The sequence below is a fragment of the Bombus huntii genome, chromosome 8, assembly GCF_024542735.1.
Source record: "Bombus huntii isolate Logan2020A chromosome 8, iyBomHunt1.1, whole genome shotgun sequence".
NCBI lineage: Eukaryota > Metazoa > Arthropoda > Insecta > Hymenoptera > Apidae > Bombus > Bombus huntii.
In genome coordinates, this window is record NC_066245.1 from 15,502,375 (window position 1) to 15,523,794 (window position 21,420).

General features: G+C 35.4%; 1 protein-coding gene and 1 long non-coding RNA gene across 9 annotated transcripts; both read left to right on the forward strand.

Moving 5' to 3' along the window:
* The first annotated feature begins 9,297 nt into the window (after positions 1–9,297).
* Positions 9,298–11,721, forward strand: LOC126868743 (uncharacterized). The gene is made up of 2 exons (XR_007690737.1): positions 9,298–9,421; positions 9,641–11,721. It is a non-coding gene; the product is annotated as an uncharacterized LOC126868743 (long non-coding RNA).
* Positions 11,722–12,638: 917 nt separating this feature from the next.
* On the forward strand, positions 12,639–20,561 carry LOC126868728 (translation machinery-associated protein 16 homolog). 8 transcript variants are annotated; one of them, XR_007690696.1, is made up of 8 exons: positions 12,639–12,837; positions 13,196–13,476; positions 15,252–15,373; positions 16,213–16,304; positions 16,423–16,567; positions 16,652–16,792; positions 16,859–17,065; positions 19,714–20,561. XR_007690696.1 is itself a non-coding variant. In XM_050624524.1 (4 exons), exons 1-4 carry the CDS (start codon positions 13,432–13,434, stop codon positions 19,726–19,728), a joined length of 297 nt encoding a protein of 98 aa, XP_050480481.1. In that variant the 5' UTR covers positions 13,225–13,431; the 3' UTR covers positions 19,729–20,561. The 8 variants fall into 8 exon arrangements, 1 of the variants encoding a protein (XP_050480481.1); XR_007690694.1 differs by lacking the exon at positions 15,252–15,373 and adding an exon at positions 15,845–16,033; XR_007690693.1 differs by lacking the exon at positions 15,252–15,373 and having other exon boundaries at positions 12,642–12,837.
* The last annotated feature ends 859 nt before the right edge of the window (positions 20,562–21,420 follow it).

The window sequence follows — 21,420 nt, forward strand, 5'->3', positions numbered from 1 at the left end:
TTCTCTAGTAACTCTAGCGAAGAGACAATATTCACTATGAACAACAAGAAAGACTCAATAGTCGAGACAAGTTTACCCTCTACAAGTGGAGTCCAAAATAAAACGGGATCACTCGATTCCTCTACCAGAGCAATTTTAGACTTAGTACAGAGACAGAACGAAGAATTTCGACAACAATTTAACGAAATAAAGAATGCTTTAAAATTAGCCAACGAAGAAAATAGAAAACGCGTTAACGAAATGGAAATATTAGGTAGAAACCTCTCTCGTGTTAAACTATCACAAATAGACGTAAAATCAACTGAATTCGGTTCTATGATGACTGACGATGACGATAATATATCAATATTAAAACACGATACTAATCCACCTCCACCTGTGCCACCAAGACCACCAACATATGTCCAACCATCCAATCCAACAGCTGCAAACTCTGGAAATCTAAAAGCTGTTTAGTATCTTCGATACTAACCGGAGAAGACGATATAGGTGTAGAAGATTTTATTCGTGAAATAAAAGAAATGAGAATGATGTGTAGCGAACAAACGTTATTATTAAAAATGATCAAAATAGAGAAAATTGTAGGAAAAGCCGCAATGACAATCCGCAATATTCATATTAACGAATTCGAAATTCTGTACGAAGGATTAAGACGTAACGTAGCTACTCAAGCATCAGTAAGAGAACACCAAGATCAGTTAAGAGTGATAAAGCAAGGAATAACCGAAAGCGTGCAAAATTATAACATTAGATTTCGACGTGTTTTCAACAAACTTCAATACAGCATTACCAATGAATATAAAGACGAACTAACTCGATGAGCGATGAACGATCGACTATACATGGTTTCTGTGATTGACTATGTAAGTAAGAGGCCTTCGTTCAGAAATAGGACGCGTGCTATTGGCTAATCCCCCCTCCCCCCCCAAACATCATCGATGCAGAAAAAAAGACAATGGACGTGGAAAAATACTTTCGCGAAGACAACGCTCGCAGACGGATGACACGACAAACAACCACTCCACCATCTTATCGTAACCAGACGTCTCGTCCAGTAGGTAACCGCTTCACGATTACAAGTAACATGAATAACAAAACTCCACCCACACAAAACATTCAACCAAGAATGAATAATTTTACAAAGCTTGAGAATCGACCATTAAACGAAAGGTCACAAACGAAATGTTTCAAATGAAATCGATTGGGACACCTTGCCAATCAATGCCAAAATTTTCGAATACCGCCTCAAACAAAAGCCTCTCCAGGAATAAACCACATTCAAGAACAATCAGAATTAACAATGATACCTCAGGAAGATTATCCACAATACGACTACAATTACCAGGACGACCAGGATTGCGATTTTTCGTTGACTCGGGAGCAGGAATCAACTTGCTTAAACAAGGATGCTACCCAGGAGGAACAATAATACCAGACACATAGAAATTCTCCATGGGACATTCCAAATACGAATCCAATTCCAAAATTAAACTAAATTTATTGAACAAAGAGATAGAATTTGCCTTAGTAGATGATAATTTCCCTATCATAGAAGACGGCATATTAGGCTTACCCGCTTTAAATCAATATCGATTCGAACTCTCCAATAAAACATTAAAATTAGATAATAATACCCTTCTGCTGCAGCAAGAACCAACCCTCGCATCAGGAGAAATCGTTCAAAAAATTGTATACCTCGAGGGAAAGCCAACGCCAGTATGCTTTATCAATGGTGGTAAGTTTTCAGTCCAAATTTCTAACATTATTGAAAATATAAACACTGTAGATCAAATCGAAAAATTCAAATCTTTGATTCGACTATCGCACATAGAAAAACCTCTTAGAGAACCTATGTAGTATTTTCGTCTGTACCTACTTTAATTATATTTATCTTATTTTCCTTTAAGCATTCGTGAACGTAGTGGTAATGGACTTCAATGTGTTTAGAATTTTTTGTGAAATTTCCGTACTTTGCTATACTTATCACTCCAGAGTTATCGTCATAAATTTTTACAGGGTTATTGTCTAGATTTACATTGAAGACCTTCATAATTTCTCTAATAGACATTAATTCACTCACCGCTTCCGATAGAGCTACATACTCTGCATACGTCCAGGCTTTTGTCACACACCTTTGTTTTTTAGATTTCCACCCGATTACATTTCCATACAATTTAATTACATATCCAGAAGTAGATTTCCTATCTAAATGATCTCCTGCTCAATCAGCGTCCACATAACAATCTATCGTTTCACACTTTTCATTCCTTTTCTAATGTAACCTTAAATCTTCTTCTTAAAACCCAATCTCGTCACATACCTATCAAAACACTCATACCAGTTCCTCGGACTTTCTTTTAACCCATAAGGCGCTTTCGATAATTTACAAACTCTATTCGTTCCGTCTGCATATCCCTTTGGTTGATTTACATATACCTCCGAACTTATTTCACCATTTAAAAAGGCAGTTTTTACATCCATTTGCTCAATGATTAATGCATTTTGACAACAATATGATAGCAATATTTTAAAGGTCTGATTACTCGCTACTGGAGAATATATGTCATCGACTACGTTTCTTTGTTGAAATCCTCTTACCACTAATCTAGCCTGATACCTGTCATCTGATTTTCTCGTGTAAACCCATTTTACATCTAATACTTCTTTGCCTTTTACCCTTTCTACCAATTTCCAAGTTTTATTTTTATAGAGACATTCTATTTCTTTATCCATAGCCTGTTTCCAATCTTCACTATTTTCACAACAAATCGCCTCCTCAAATGTACAAAGGATATCTACTCTACAATAATTTGCGTGAATCTCACTACTGTTTTCCTTTTCTGGATACCATACTGGAATTTTCTTATTACGAGTAGATCTCCTAGGAATCTTTAAGCTTTCAGAACTATTATCATTTTCATCTTCTCTACTTTCTAACTCTTCCTTATTCATGCTATCCAATAAATAATTATCTTTACTATCATCGCTAACTGCATCGAATGAATTCTCCTCAAAACCGATACATTTTTTGTCTGTTTCTACGACCTCTACATGTCGCTACTGTTATTTTTCCACCTAATAGGACTCTGTAACCTACTTCGCTATATCCTAACAGAATTCCCATATCTGCCTTCTTATCCCATTTAGAAACTCTTTTTTGTTCTGGCCTTCTTACAAAAACTTTACTTCCATATAGATACAAATTTTCAACACTTGGTTTTCTCTCGAAGAATATTTCAAAAGGTGTCTTTCTCTCTACAATGTTTGCTAGTATTCGATTTTTCAAGTACGCCGCTGTACATATTATTTCCGGCCAGTACTTTTTATGTACTTTCGCTTCCGTTAACAAGCAACGCGCCGTGTCCATTGTCACGACCGGCATACTTCAAATCCGACGGACTGACGATAGAGATAAAGATGTGGCGGCACTCGGCGACAATGTATATCGCTGAAGTGCCTAATGAACCATCAACATCCCAACGGTCCTTCCACCGAAGGTTCTAGAAGAAAGAGCACGTGGCAACGATCGCGGACGCCTAGCAAATGCATGGACGGTGGGGATGTTGAGGGATGACAAAAGAAAGTAATCGGATCCGATCGAAAGTAAAATCATAAGAGTCAGTCTTAGAAAGTCACGCCTAGAGTTCGGAAGTAAATTGTAAAGTGTATTGATGTTAGAAAAAAAATAAAGTTTTCTTTTTTTATTTTTTACCTCAAATTCCTTTTTTTATTTTGTTATTTTACGTGACATTTTGGCGATCCTGCCAGGATAGTGAAAAGTGTTTGTTCGGAAACCAAAAGACATTCATCATCTACGGAAGATCGAATTATTTGGGACTACGGTCATCCGCAACAACAAAGTAACTATCACGAACCAAGTGAAGTAACAATAAAAGGTAAACTGAATTCCTGTGTACGTTACCGTGAAAGAAAATTTAGCTTCAGTAGCCAAGACTCGTCTTCGTCTGAAAATTATAAATCAGCGCAATAATGTCTAAGGCAAACGAATCTCAAACTTCAACCTCAACTGACCCAATGTTGCGAGCAATATGGGACAGTATTCAAAAACAGAACGAGAACATTGCCCTTTTACGAGAGGAAATGTTACATTTGTCTATGCAAAATGACGAAGAGAACAGACACAGGGCAGCAGAAATCGAGAATCTCGGGAAAACCGTCGCAGCGCTACGGACTGGGTTCGGATCCCCTGCGACCGATGAATTTGCTTCCATTATCACCGAAGACAATGAAAGTGCGTCGACAGCAATCAATCGTACTGTGAATATGGCAAAAGCACGCAAACTGTCAGGGTTAGCAGCTTCAGACACCCCACCTGTCCACCTCGACAGCGAACAACCCGAGGTGGAAGAAAGAGGCTATTTTTCGCCCGCTCCTCCCACTCTACGAGCTAAGGATGCAATACGCTACATCCCAACGCTCAACGGAGATGATGATGTAGGAGTTGAAGACTTCATCAAAGAAGTGAGAAGTATGAAGGATCGCTGTATGGAGCAAGATCTATTGCTAAAAGCAATAAAAGTGGAAAAAATCGTGGGGAAAGCAGCCCAAAGTATTCGCAACATTCCTATTGAGTGTTACAGTGATCTGTACGACGCACTGAGAAATAACTTAGCAGCACAAGTGACTTCGGATGAGTACCAAGAACAATTACGAGAGTTGAGACAGGGACGCGAGGAATCAGTGCAAAGTTTTAATATTCGGTTTAGAAGAATACTCAACCGTTTGCTGTACGCAGTAACCAATGAGTACCCACAACCACTAACACGTAAAATTATGACTGAAGAAATCACGAAGAAGACTGTTCGTGTGTACCTAAAGGGACTCAGACGCGACATAGGGCGAATACTATTAAGCAGTGAACCCTTGAATCTTCCGGAAGCTGAAAAAAAGGCAGCCGATGTAGAACGCTACTTGCGAGAAGAACGACAACCTAATTGGTCATGTAATCGCTTACCTTCGGTTAGTAATCGCCCCGACAACCAGCATATGCAGGTAAGACGATCTAATGTACCATCAAGATCGCCTAACACGCCAGTAGCTCAGAAACCTGCTACATTTAACCAAGTAGAAAATAGATCACCTGCTGAACGCGCACAGATGAAGTGCTTCAAGTGCGGAAAGCTGGGACACATTGCCAACAAGTGTCAAAATTTTCTACCACCGAGCCAGCGCGATCGACCACCCGCAAGAATTCAGGCAGTCCAGGAATGGGACGAAATACAAGAAACAACATCGAACCAGGAGATGGACGAACCGTACGAGACATACGAGTCAACATCGCCACGGGAAGATTACTCGCAATACCTTTGTCAACCCGAACCGAAGAGCGAGTATTTCTGGTCGACACAGGAGCAGGGATAAACCTGGTGAAACGTAACAAAACTGTCAACGCGATACAAATAGGGCCTAAACAAAAATTTTCTATGGGACGAGACAAATACGAAACTAACGAATACGTAACGAAACGAATTTTTGGACAAAATCACATTTTTCACATAGTACCGAACAATTTCCCTATTATCGAAGACGGAATCATTGGGCTACCATGTTTAGAGAAGTATAACTATTCAATATCCAATGACAAAATCCGATTAAACGACAAAACCATTTTATTTCAGAAACCAATACATTTGACTCCTGGAGAAAACAGAGTTCAAACAATCTATCTGGAAGGCAAACCAACTAAAGTATGTTTTATCAACACTGGTGAGCAAAACGTTGAAATTTCTAGCAATATTCAAAATTCTCATGACTTTTCCAACGTATCAAAACTAAAAAGTCTAGTGAGAACAGATCACATTGAAAAACCAATCCGTGAAACCATCGAAAAGATTATCCTTCATTATATTGACATCTTTAATTTAGAAACCGATCTTTTACCCTGTACTAATTTAACTCAGCACACAATTTCGTTAACCAAAGACAAAATTATTAACACACGATCGTATAGACCACCGGAATGTCACCGTGACGAGATTTCGCGACAAATAGGAGACATGTTGAAGAAAAATATTATAGAAGAATCCGAATCCCCTTATAACTCTCCGGTATGGGTAGTTCCGAAAAAATTAGACGCCTCAGGAAAACAGAAATGGAGGATAGTTATCGATTTCAGAAAACTAAATGAACTCACAGAACAAGACGCTTACCCTTTACCTGATATAGACGACATTTTAACACAACTAGGAAACGCAAAATTCTTTTCGGCGCTTGATTTATCCTCAGGATTCCATCAAATTCCAATGAACGAGAAATCTAAAAAATATACCGCTTTTTCGACACCGCAAGGGCATTTTCATTTCAATCGAATGCCATTCGGACTTAAAAACGCACCCGCTACCTTTCAAAGATTAATGGACAGAGCCTTAGCTGGACTTGTAGGAAAATACTGCTTTGTTTATTTGGATGACATAGTGATATTCGGAAAAACGATTCAAGAACATAACGAAAACCTCGCGATAGTATTTCAGAGACTCAGAGAATTAGGACTTAAATTGCAACCGGACAAATGTGAATTCGTAAAACCGGAATTAGAATACTTAGGCCATGTAGTTTCATCCGAAGGAGTCAAACCAAACCCCAAGAAATTAGACGCTGTAAAAAACTTTCGATTACCCCGCAATGCCACGGACGTGAAATCATTCTTAGGTTTAGCAGGTTATTATCGCAAATTTATTCGAAACTTTTCCAAAATCGCGAAAAGCCTTACAGACTTAACAAAAAAGGACACACCATTCCATTGGACTGACAAACACCAGATTAGCTTTGATACTTTAAAAGACAAACTCTGTAATTTCCCAATATTAGCTTATCCAGACTTTAACAAAACCTTTACCTTAACTACCGACGCAAGTAACGAAGGACTAGGAGCAATACTGTCGCAAGACGGTCATCCTTGTTGTTACATTTCAAGAACACTGAATCCACCCGAACGAAACTATACCACGACAGAAAAGGAACTCTTAGCCATCGTATGGGCCGTGAAAAGATTAAGACAATATTTGTTAGGACGACGCTTCATTATTCGAACCGACCACCAAGCTCTTAAGTGGCTACACAATTGCAAAGACCCTTCTAGCAGACTGATTCGTTGGAGACTTAGACTCGAAGAATATGACTATGAAATCGAATATACAAAGGGTAAAGATAACACAGCTGCAGACGCTTTATCTAGAGTTCACGCAGTAACTCGCGACGAAGTAGTTAACCTCGACCTAGTAATTGATCACACTAATTCATTCAACGCATGGAAAGACAACAACGAGAATCCGAAACTCTTAGAAATTAAACCAAATGACCAAACATTTTACCAATTAACTCGAAACGACTTAGGAGAATACGACGAGACACTTTGGATCAGAAGACTTTACAAAATTCTTAAAGATACAACAAAAATCGGCATAGGAAATAACGACTTCACTGAATTAGAGAAAACACAGATTAAACTCATGCTAATATATTTTAACGACACGTACAAGAAAATTACTTATGCACCTAATCCCATCTTAAAACTAGACGAAAACGAAATAATACAAGCAATAAAGGAAAACCATAACGACACCGTAGGACATTTAGGGATACAGAAAACGTATCAACGGATCAAGGATAAATTCAAAATTTCCGGACTTTTAGAAAGAGTAGAAAACTTTGTGAAAACATGCGACACATGTCAAAAGGAGAAACTAACACGTATCAGACCCAAAGAATCCCCACAAATCTCAGACACGCCACTTAACCCTAACGACAAAATCGCTATGGACATCATAGGACCGATGACGAAAACCAAACGCGGAAACCAATACATACTTTCAATACACGATGAACTTACGAAATATCTGATACTAGTTCCCCTTAAAACGCAACGAACTGAATCCATAATTAACGCGCTTATTGAACACTATATTTACATATTTTCGGCACCAAAAACGATCCTAACAGATCAGGGACAAAATTTTGTTAGTGATTTAATGACGAAATTTGAAGAAGCTTTTAAAATCAAACACATCAAAACAACTTCATTTCACCCACAAAGTAACGGATCCCTCGAAAGAACGCATGCCTCAGTTAAAGATTTAATTCGTACTGCATTACACGACAATGACAAAGAATGGGATGAAGTACTTAATTTCATTTGTTTAGGGTACAACACCGCGAAACATGAAGGAACAGGATTCTCTCCCTTTGAATTGACCTTTGGGCGAAAAGCTAACTTACCTTCCGCAATATCCAAATTTCCCACACTTACCTATGATGATATGTACTCACTTTGGCAAAAACAGTTGAATAAATATTGGGAAACAGCTCACAAAACACTTATTCAGAATAAGCAACGATACAAGCGAGACCAAGAAAGAAAGATTGTTAAAACTCAGACTGTGTTTAGGAAAGGAGACTTTGTTTTAATTCACAACGACCATAAAAGAGATAAGTTGGACATTGAATGGTTAGGACCCTACAGAATTAACGATGTGAAAACTCCTTATTACATTATTTCTATCGACAATGCTAAGAAAAAGATACATGGTAACCGATTGAAAGCGTACTTTTTTCAGGATAATGCTGACCCTAGCACTAGTAACAATACCCTTAATTAGTTGCCTTAAATTCACGGGATAGGAATTACGCTTTGTAAACAAACCCAACCAATTCACGATCGAAAACTACAACATGATTACGCCTCTGAAATTATTAGCTTCTCGAACACTAACAAATATTGTAAAATTGCTATATTTAAGATTAACGAAATAACTTTTGTACCATAACATGCAGAAAATCAATTCATAGCGATTCCTGAAAAAAAAGCATAAACATATCCTTTGATCTACATTTAAATAATTCCATTCTACTACGATCTTAGAGGACCAAGATCAATCTAACCAGGGGGGTATGTCACGACCGGCATACTTCAAATCCGACGGACTGACGATAGAGATAAAGATGTGGCGGCACTCGGCGACAATGTATATCGCTGAAGTGCCTAATGAACCATCAACATCCCAACGGTCCTTCCACCGAAGGTTCTAGAAGAAAGAGCACGTGGCAACGATCGCGGACGCCTAGCAAATGCATGGACGGTGGGGATGTTGAGGGGTGACAAAAGAAAGTAATCGGATCCGATCGAAAGTAAAATCATAAGAGTCAGTCTTAGAAAGTCACGCCTAGAGTTCGGAAGTAAATTGTAAAGTGTATTGATGTTAGAAAAAAAATAAAGTTTTCTTTTTTTATTTTTTACCTCAAATTCCTTTTTTTATTTTGTTATTTTACGTGACACGGGCATCTAATAAACGCGTGCGTAGTGGGGATATCGAGGGGCAACAAAATAAAGAATCCATTTGGTTTCGAATCAAAGATTCATTCTGCCCCGAGCTGCGGAGTGCGAAAGGTTAAGCGTCATAGCGAAGTAAACACAATTAGAGATACGTGATTATTGACTCTTGATAGTTAATCGTTAATCGTTAATCGTTAATTGTTGTTCATCGTTAATCGTTAATTGTTGTCGATCGTTCATCGTTAATCGTTAATTGTTGTTGACAGTTAATCGTTAGTCGTTAATTGTTGATCATAAATTATTGACTGTTGATTGTTAATAGTTTAATTAACTTTTTTGTTGAACATCAAGAGTATTTCTTGTGGCCACCTTCACCCGCTATCCACCTCACATCGTTATTCTACATACGGAAGGCAAGATTGACATCGAGTTCGAAAGACAGACCGCAGAAGTCTGGTCTCTGCTATTACCACGAGACCTTTCGAGACCGCGCAAGGAAGTGCCGGGCCCCTTGCAACTGGACCCAGTGAAACGAGACCAGCCGTCCGTAAACGCGGCATGTGGCGATGGCTTTAGTATCCCGTCGGATTTTCGTGACGGACAGGGCACCAAGGATCTCTTTCCTCGTGAACACCGGTGTCAATATAAACGTATACCCGTGCAACAAACTACGCGGATCCGCGAACAAAGATACGTACGAGCTGTTCGCGGCGATTCGAGTGGTCGAAGCAAACCGAAAACGCCTTTTGCGATTCGAAGCGCGTCCTCTCTGACGCCACAATGTTAGTGTTACGACCGGCATACTTCAAATCCGATGGACTGACGATGGAGATAAAGATGTGGCGGCACTCGGCGACAATGTATATCGCTGAAGTGTCTAATGAACCATCAACATCCCAACGGTCCTTCCACCGAAGGGTCTAGAAGAAAGAGCACGTGGCAACGGCCGCGGACGCCTAGCAAATGCATTGACGGTGGGGATGTTGAGGAATGACAAAAGAAAGTAATCGGATCCGATCGAAAATCAAATCATAAGAGCTTCAGTCTTGGAAAGTCACGCCTAGAGTTCGGAAGTGGATTGTTGTTAGAAAAAAAGTTTCTTTTTTTATTTTTTACCTCAAATTTCTTTTTTTATTTTGTTATTTTACGTGACATTAGCGCATCCGGTATTGGCAACAGCGCGTGAACGACAAATGGCAGCCGCTAGGATTCGTTATAAAATCTTTGTCTCCCGCGCGATTAATTCTGTATTTAGAATAATTTTAAATATATTTGACAATATCAAGTATCAACTCGTCACGTCATTATTTAAATCATCCACCACAAATCCAAAAACGGAACAAGGAAAACAGAGAAAAGAACAAATAGAAAATTAAATTGCTAACATGTTTTTCTATAATAATATTTTAACATCAATATTGTAATACGCAATGTGAAAATGAAAAAATTGGAAGCAACCGAACTACGAATGAAACTGAATCACTTCGCTGCTTGTAAAGATAACTTTTAGTGTTATAAACATAAGTCAAGTAGCAAATAGCATACATTGAATTTACCCAAACTCTTCTTGGAATCTGACAAAATGATTCTTTATTTTGTCAAAAAAATCTTTACGTATGTTCCATTCCCATTCGTCGCTTTTTTCAGTGGCGTGTTTATCGCTACGTCGAAACTCCGTCGGGTAGCAGATAATGTCATTTGAAGTAGAAAACTATTCAGAAACGTGTATACGTTACACAGCAACAAACCAGTCGCCCTTTTATTACCTCGTTCTCAACAGTTCAAATTTCAGGGACGACCGACTACTTAGTATCGACCCAGTACGTCATATTTACTCGCCAAAAGTATTGTAAACGAAAATTGTAACCAGACGTGCCGTTAGTAACCACCATTTTTCGCGAAACTTCTTTTTCATTTGGCGGAAATTTAAACAAACCCCGAAACACGTGGCGTTTTGCAACTGTCTTTAATCCTTTAAGATAAAAAAGATTGACGCAAAATTTTGACGGGATGAAATTTCACGATATATTCAGGTGAAACGATGCGAAATTAGAGCGAAGCTTATAATGGGAATATAGTTTGCTTGTCTGTTGTCATAAAATGAGATATGCAGAATATATTAAAAAATATAGTATATGTAATACGAAACTTTGTATTATTCATGTTATTATGGACAAAATATCACAATATGTTCATATATTTAAATCTCATCCGAAAAAGATTATTGTATGTAGAACACAGTTTAACTGTATTTTGAATTCTTGTTTATCAGATCACAATTGATAAGTCGATATTAGGATGATTATCATCATTTGAAACAATTTTGTGACTGTTATTTGTCAATATACTTTATATCTTATGTACATTTTAAATATGGTACGCAAAATCGAAGTTGCAAGGAACATTAATAAAAATTCAATATTTCAATAACACCTTTCATGATTATAATTAAATATTTTTCAAAATGTCGCATCAGTGTTACATCTAGCACCCCCTCCCCCACACACAAAAGTTTACCAATTTATAATATATGTACTAGTAGATTGACAAGTTACGATTTACAGATTATATAGAATTCTATTTTATGATTTTATAATTTTTCGTTAAATAGAATAATCAAATAACTTGCAATTAGTAAAATTTCATTTGTTTTATCGTCAAACTTGTGCAAGGGAACATATTAATGCTGGTAACTTTAGTGACTTGCAAAATTTCAATAGTGCAAAACAGGCCAGATATTCAATAGCAATTGGTTGCTATCCATATTTTCATCGGTCTTACAATAACCTTATGTTATCAATTATGAATTAAAAAGTTAATGAAATCACAACTCATCCAAGGCCAATGGTTATGACTTCTTTTCGAAGATCCATTGAAATCTCGAGTTTGTTGTTTGAGACATTCAGTTACCACAAAACAAAAACACCACTCTATTACGGCCGACGTAAACAAAAGATGACAGATTTTTCAAATTCTCGGACAACAAACACAGGCTTACACACTTACTGTTTTAAAGTCACAGTCTGTCGTTGAACTTTCGCCAAGTAACTTGATACGTACAGATACACGTCCCTCGAAATCAGTTTTCGACGAAAATATATACGTGACATGTTATGTTGCAACCGAACGTGAATTTCTCCCGGGAAATAGTCTGATATCGTTTATTTATGCGTCTCTCAAATACGAATTTTACTATACACTTCGTTTAAGGCACGCCATTTTGCAAAACGATTATCGAAAGATTACTGCTTACATCGAGATCGAGAATAGATTCGCAGGAAGCTGGATGCCGCGATTTCTTCCCGCGCTTTACTTTTCTCCGAAGTTCTGATTGGTTGATTTCCTGCTGCCATATTCGGTTTCGCCGAGAATCGTGAACACGTACGCCGGAAGCAATGCGGGGTAATTATTTGATTTATTTCATAATATTATTTAACATATATCGTGAAAAGTTCTGAATATTCGGATTCTTCTGTTATCGTTTCATCGTGTGTTAGCATTATCAGCTCTCGGTATCGAATTGACAAACAGAATTTTTCTCATAGAAAGTGAGTCACATTAAGTATGTGTATATGTATAGTCGAAGCAATGCAATTAAAAATTTTTCTATTTTAATTGGAATTATTTATCACAGACATTTTACCGAGGATTCATTTTATAAATCTTATATATATGTGTGTAATCATATATGTGTGTATTCATATATATATATTATAAATTGGTTTTATATATATATATAATATAACCAATATATAATATATAATATATATATATATATATAACCAATTTATAATATATATATGAATTCACACACACACATACATACATATACATATGAATATATACACACACATATATATATATATACAATACAATAGAAATACTTTCGTGTGCTATTATACGTAGTTCGATAGTTTACATTTCACGGGCCCCGTGTTGCACCCGCATTGCTTTCGTTCCTGTTTCCAACGTATAAGTGTAGCGTCAGTGATTCGCGTGACGCGACGTAACCTTCAACGTTTGTTTTTCTCGGTTTATGCGTTGTGTGTTCGTTTGAATGAAAATGTCGCGAGTGTTGTAACAAAAACCACGGAAAACAGAAGAAGAATACGGGAGCAAAAGGAATTCCAGGCTACAGCAGAATGCCCATTACCCAACAGGGTTTCGTTCCATGGTATTTCAACGAGGTAAGCTACCTTTTTTAGTACGCTTCAAGGCGCCTCTGTTCAACCAATTAATTTGCGTCCAACACCATTTTAACTTCGTATACGCAGAGAAAATATCGTTCTTTTGTATTTTCTAACTCTGATCTATGTATAAATTTACCGCGACGGATCATTTCTACGGATTAACGTATCTTATAAAAACGTTGCGTGAAATGTTAATCGTATATAAGTCTTGAAATATTTATACTAATTTCATAGAGGAACGTAGTTGGTACCTTCCGGGTGGCATATTGTATGCTTGTTACATGAACTTTCCAAATATCTTACAGTTAAATGGTTGGATTGTTTACTAGAATAAGCAACGCAGCATTGTTTTTGATTTATTGTTAATGAATTTATAGAATCATATTGTTTTACACATATACACTATCGCTCAAAAGTATCCCAACATTTGATTACTTTTGATATTATGTTATTTAATTGCACAATCAAATTGACAGTACGTGCTGATATATAATGATTACGATCTGTATTATTATCTTATTCCTATGACGTGGTTTTAACAAAGGTCGTAACAAAACGGTCAGAAAAAGTTCTTTATTCACAGACTCTGTAGCCTGTAAGAAACGAATTAATTAATTAAGAATCTCGTTGTAACCTACAGGTTCGAAAAAGGCTGATAGGCTTTGGTCTACGTGGTGGTTGGGAATTTTCATTCGTTTCGAGTTCGCTTAGCTGATAAATAGTGAATGTGCATTTCTTCCAAAATAAAGAAGAAAGCGAAGTCGATAGAAACGTGGGTCAAATTTGAAATCACTTCTCGGTTATGTGGAGGTTGATTAAACACGTTGGTGTATATAGTGATGAGACGAGTTGATATTTGGTGTAGTCAAATGTGTTTAAAACTATCGGCAGTACTCTTCTAACGATCTCCTTCTAACGAATTTAAATTCGACTTCGGTTGACGGTTGCGCGTAGCGGCGATATTGTTCTGTCCGGAGTTTGTTTATTATCAAGTTTCGTACCTCAAGACGGTATCAATGCCCCGAGGCAAAACAACAACATGAGTTACTCTCGATTCGCATCGTCCTATGATTCATATGCCGCTACAATATGCAATCGAATAAAGTGATAAATAGCTTGCGGATGTTTACGCGTCTCTGAAAATGTTAAAAGATATAACATGTTTAACGCGAAGTATTCGTGATTATATTCGCTGCAATTTGAAATATCTGCGTGCAGTCTCGTAGATTTTGAATAAAAATTTATCTTTTATCGAAAAATACATACATGTTTTGGCCTATATATAGCTTTATACTCTTGTAAACTAAAAAAGAAATCGAAAAAATGTGATGTTGACTCTTGGAGTAAAAAATTCATTTATATCAATACTACTTTTAGAAATGCACCAAGAGAAGCAAGACAAATTATTGACGAAACACAGGATAGTCATTTCCGATCCAAAAGAAAAACGCAACTAAAATAATATGTAGATAGCTATTAAGGCAACATGCAGATATGCAAAAAGAAAAATAAATGTGGAAAGATACATAAAATCAAAGAGATTTTGAAATTATAAAGTTCTCCTGTGTTATGTCTAAAATGGAAATAATAAAGTCATTGAAATGATCCATCATTTCAAACTAATATCGCTTCTCTTTACTTCAGAACTGCTATAAACATTTTAAATATCATTATGTCTTGGTTCCCTTGCGAAGTTCTCGAAGAATTCGTCAAATGATGTCATCAACAATATAAATAATCGTAAAAAATGTATATTTGTGTTTAAAAAATAGGCGAATAAAGAGAAATAGGATAATCGAGACTGGTGAAAAAGGATCAACCTTTTCAGCAATGGCAAGGCACATCCCGCATCTGATACAAGCGGAAGAGAAATCAATTCCTATCATGTCACACGGTGAACAAGAACGCAAATACGGAATCTTTTGTATAATACTACTCCAAATTCTGTTGAGTCGCAGTAATAATAATAATCGGGTGTTGACTTCTGCTCGTTTTTACTTGAAGTCTGCTCGTTACCTCTTTGACATTTGGAGGATCGTTTTCTGTCGAAACCCGTTCCATCTGACGTTAAAACCAATAAAAACAATATTACGATAAAGACTTTTATCTCCATTGTCGTCAACTTCCGTCAAGTCTTCGTTTTCTGCTCGCTGGATATAATACGGATTCCCAAAAACTTTCTTCGTATGAAATTTTACTAATGTACATTTATCAAACATTGCACATTTTAAAATAGGTTATCATTATAAGATTAAAAAATATAGCTAAAAATATTTTGAAACGGAAGAAACCAATTTTGAAGTTTGTTGGCCCGGAAATGTCATGGTAAGAAGGTATACTTCGATATTATTTTTACTCTCGATAGGCGTCGCTGTCGTTGCTGTTGTCACATACGAGACACAACAAATCACGAAATTGACAAATCACCGGTGATCTCCTCGAGTCGCAGTTCGAACGTTTCACAAATAAGTTAAAGTATTGAACTTTAGATATAGTGGTAAAATTTATTGCATGAATCCAACAGAGTGACGGTTCAGAGTGTCATAACAAAGAGGTATATTTTGTCTACTCCATTAGTGCTTCTAAGCGTGTGATACTGTCGACGATTCGCCTGTGCATGATTATACATTGAGTAAACGTATAGTCTGAGTTGGAGTTTTGATGATTAGGATAATCGAAATAATTCATAGCCATGGTAATATTTTAACTAATTTATTTTGTTGTCTTTTATAGGCCACTGCAATGAGAAAGGAATTCCTGAAGCCAAAAAAAATGATACATCCAAATAGCAGAAAGTCTATCGCTATTACGAAAAAAGCCAAAAAGTAAATACAATTACTATTAAATTGTGTGATTTATGTTATGTACATTTCATTTATTTTATATGATTATATAATACTTTTGTGTACTAAAGAAGGAAATGGACAATGTGTTTTGTTTCAGAATATCAAATAGACAGAAGGCAGAAATGTCCCGCTTGATAAAACAGAATTCAATAGGAGAGAAAATATCATGGATCAGAAACAATATGATTCCAGGCGTGTGTCCCTATACTCCAGAGTTAACTGCAAGTTTGTTAGAAACGGAGGTAAAACAAAAATGTATACACATGATGATACAGAGATTGTACATTAAAGATGTGATTAGTTATAGTTCTATATTTGATCCAAAGGTATGTAGCAAGAAATGATGAAGCAATGGAAGAAATTACTATTAAAAGATCTATAGGTAGCAACAGGAGTAGACAGCATGCTAGGAGGGAACATATAATTAGAGTAGAAAGAACTAGGAGAATATCATACACGTGGAATAGGTAAAGAATTACAGCCAAATTTATTTTCAATATATCCTGATGTACAAACTCTCCTTTATTTTTCAGAAATTTCTGATATTTTAAATGCAACTCAGTGTGAAATGTTATTGAATTGGAATAATGAATTACAGTGTGTGAATAATTCTAAATTTATAAGGTTTGGCGAGAAAGATTTAAAGAAAGTATTAGAGCTAAGACAAAGAATGAAAATAAGCCATATTAGACTATTCAAATCTCTGTTAGCTATGCCTGTAAACAAGAAGAATTTATTAAGTAAGTCAAGTCAATTGATTTAGATGAAAATAATCAATCGGCAGAACGTGTAATGGAAATAGAATAAATTCTGTAGATATATGTCTTTTTATCTTTCACCTCTATTTAAAAACAAGAAAACAGAAGAAAAGCGAACAGTTTCGTCCTTTTTTGTTTTCGAAATGCTAGAAACCGCATATCGTCTTGCTCTTATCTCCCACGAGAAACAGTCACGTCACAAGATACAAGAGTACGATAGAAGAGAAAAGAAAATGTTCGATCGTGAAATATACAACAAAACTGAAACACGTAGATGAATCACACGCACATCATTAATATTCTGCATCGTTTCTTCGCCTTTTCTTTTATTTTTTCGCTAGTTGCTCCATTATTTAAGAACGAAGATATAGCAATTATTCTCAAAATTGTACATTTCGAAATGGTAAGAAAATCAATAGTACAATGATAAATATACGATTTTAAAAACTTTTTAAATTTCTTACATACTTAGCATTAATCAAATAGCTTAGTATATAAAAGAGTGTACTTGTGTCGCATGTTATAGATGCAGCTGCGTTCGTTACAACAATTCCAATTCCAAGGAATTTCTCTCGAAGATCGCAGTGAAGAATTTGCTTTGTTAAATTATTACTGGTATACTTCGTCAACGTGTGGTATATCGATACAATTTGTCAACCATCACTTTCAATAGCTTCTCGCTAATAAAAACATTTCGTAACTATTTAATAAGAAGCAGTATATTCTTAATTATTTAGAAATTTACTTAATGATGTTTAAAAATACGAATATGTTTAAAAATTATAATGTAAATATATATATTTCATTTCATGTTTTACTAATATATCTCTAATTTAGATTAAATATCTGAAACTTGAAGGAAACTTAAAACTTTCAACACATCGCATACGTTTCAAATTTAGTGCATAGTTCTTGGGTTACATTACCTTCGCTTTCCAAAGATTAATCTTAATATATGGATTTAATGCATTATACAATAACCTCTCTTTGTCAGAAAATTTTAGAAATTATCTATATGATCATAATCTTATTTCATGGTGGATATATTAGATTTGATGGACTATATCTTAATTTTATTTTATATTACTATTAGTAGAACAGTAAGTAGAAAGGTTACGTATATGCACTGTTACACAGTACGAATAAGCATACAATTTTTTATATTTCGCTTGTAACAGCAATCTGTAATTCTGTAATTATCTGTCTTCACATAATACTTAAAATTCGCATTTTAAAATCATAATGAACAATATGTTCATTCTGAAAATATTTGTTAAAATACAAGATTTTGTTAAAGAAATCATGTTTGTTGATGTACGCATATATACGTGTGCACTTTAGTGTTCAAATTCTTATAGTTATCTGGTTTGAAAATATTCAGTTCATAAGTTCGTAAAATGTAAGAAAATTTTTGCGGCGTTTGGTATTTCAATTTCTCGCGCGCATTGCATACAAACGAAGCCTCGTCGCCTCAGCCAATCAAGAATCGGCTAGGCTCACTTTTAGCGGGATACCACCATTCTACCGTCGAAGAGCGAGACTTTTTTCTGTTTCTTTCCATTGGTAGACTATTTGATCGTTTTTATTACCGGTGGCTTGTATCATAAACTTTTGAAACATAAGTTCGATATAAGTTTATTTAAATCTTTGATTTTGTTTCGTACAGTTCATTAATTGCAGGACTGAATAATGAAATAATTAGCATTCTATTCCATGCTTTTTCATACAGCAATGTTTAGTAACGTTTCATTTATGATATACACATTTATGATGTCTATATATCTATATGTCTATATGTCATGTATATTTAACTTAATATTTAACTTAATATGACGAAATTATACGTAATTCTATAATTTCTCTAAAAAATACCAAAGTGGAATTAGACGTAATGAAATAAGAAATCATTACTTTTATGAGAGTTCAAATATCTTCAACGTTTTTTTATTTTAAATAATTTTTTCCTCGAGCTGTACTACAAAATAAAGTTTTGAACAATTCGATAAAATAATTAGTATATTATCAATTGAAATTAAAATAAAAATTGAAATATCTCATATATTATATGAATTGTAAATTCTTGACGAGAACATCGTAGCGTCACTAAATCTTTGTCAACAACTTTTTGTTTTCACGAGAGCTCTACAATACCAGACACGTGTAAACGCATATACAAAACGTATCCTTGAGTGTTCCAGGAATTTGACGAATTCTATTCGTGTATGTATGGATAGCCGACAACTCTAGCCCCCTACTTCTCCCTAACCCAAATTCGTCGGGTAAATCGCAGTATGGGATGTCAGTTTAGCGTAGACAATCAGAGGAATCAGACGTATGTCCATCCGTGTCATTTCGCGACAGGTGGCTTTGGCACTTTGGTAGACATTTTTCTACCGTTCAAACTCACACTATTGTTATTTTCATTTAATTGTACGTTTTTCTTCAATACTTCGTTGTAATCTATTATTTAATTACCTTTGTTTTTCCGACTGTCTTTTTGGTTGTCCCATTTGCCGGTAGCTCGTGCAATATGTTTTCGAAAAACAATTTGACCCTGATCATTGTTTCATTTTCAAATGATTTATTCTTTTTATACATTTGTTTTAATATTTCGCTCTTTTTTTGTGCAGATTACTATTATATGATACCGAGGGGAACTTTGATGTATTAGAAGGATGCTGTGAAATTCGAAAGGACGGGATGAAAGTCAAGAGGACACCATGGTGATTAACGATAAATTTGATAACTTTTCGTCGAAATGTGATAATATTTGTTCACTTTTAGATTAACTCCATTTCTTATAAATATTTCGTGATATTATCGTAATTAATATCTAATATAACAAATTCTAAATTCACGGTTTATTAGAACACCAAGATGAAAAATGCAAGATTAAAGAAATTATTTTTTTCTTTCGAATATATTAAATTATATTTCCGAAGAAATTGAATAGATTGTTTAACATAAATTTAACATAGATTCTCTCGATTCTGTTTCATTTGAGTAAGAAATTCAAATAACTTTCTCATTTTGCTTCATTATTCGTAAATTGTCTGTAATATAATATGGACTATTAATTTCGTTTTTCTCAATAACTTTTATTACATTTGAGAAATTACGTTATCACAGACTAGTTAAAACAGTTTCTGCATATCGCGTTATTTTCGTATTGCGCAGCTTTGTTTAACGGGCAGAAAAAGTGCGCCATGTTGCATTAGAACGAAGTCAAGTAATGCATAAAATATTTGAAATTATAATGGCGGACATTCTATTTGGCGGATAACTTTTACAAATCAATCGTATTATGCAATATTCATACATATATTTGACAATAATAAAAAATACTTTGAAAATATTTTAAATATACTAACGATATATTTTCTTTCGCATTTTTGGTATAATATTTATGTGTATATTTTCGTGCTCTTGATATGATATATGATTCTACCTATGGTAAATAAATAATAATTAATTCGTAGTTCTAAGAAAGCAGTATTTTCGTAAACAAACACTCGACAGAAAAAAGAAAAAAATTTCCTTTTCCTATCCCCTACCTCTAATAAAGTTTTCTTTCAGAATATTTTTATGTCCGCGCGCAATGCGGTCGGTAGAATCAGCGTTTGCTGCGTTAAATCACATTTAATATTGATTTAGAGCATAATAACTTTCATTAAATGTAATTATAATAATCAGACGCGAAATTAGGGTCTGTGTGTTCGCCGATTGTCAGTTGACATAACGGATGCGTTAGTCTATTATTATTATTATTATTATTTTTTTATTTGCTTTGCTTTGCTATGCTTTATTAAAGTTTTCTTCCATCGAATTCGATGATTTCAATTTGATGACGACTTGATAACGAATCCCTTGGATCAGAACAATATCGAACACGACATTCTTTACATCTAATCGTGAGTCGCATGCGTTTTTGTTCTTCAAGTCACTCAATTATATCGAAGGATGGAAGGTCCGAATCGACACGGGCAATTTGTTATATACGTAGAATTTTTGACGAGCATAGTGACCGCGGTTATTTATTATACCCGTGAGTAGTAACATTTTTGTCTATATTTTATTTATTAGTTTAGGATAGGTTTTCTTGCACACCGCGTTTTTAAATGATGATGAATATATATGTCGGAGATGAAAGGACACCGGAGCCTTCCCTTTGGAACTTCGGGAAAACCCCTTAATACTGTAATCTAGATTCTACCATAGCCGTTATTAAGCAATTGTCGTCATTCAATCCGATTGTATTTGTTCGAGATTTGTGATAATGAGCTTGGGCTCGAGGTGACAACCAGTCGCCGAACGTAGTCGCGTTCAAGGGATGAACG

Coding starts and splice junctions, on each gene's coding strand:
- LOC126868728 (XM_050624524.1), top strand. CDS start 13,432: ATGCCCATTACCCAACAGGGTTTCGTTCCATGGTATTTCAACGAG. Junction 13,477..16,212: donor TTCCATGGTATTTCAACGAG/GTAAGCTACCTT, acceptor TGTCTTTTATAG/GCCACTGCAATGAGAAAGGA. Junction 16,305..16,422: donor ATTACGAAAAAAGCCAAAAA/GTAAATACAATT, acceptor GTTTTGTTTCAG/AATATCAAATAGACAGAAGG.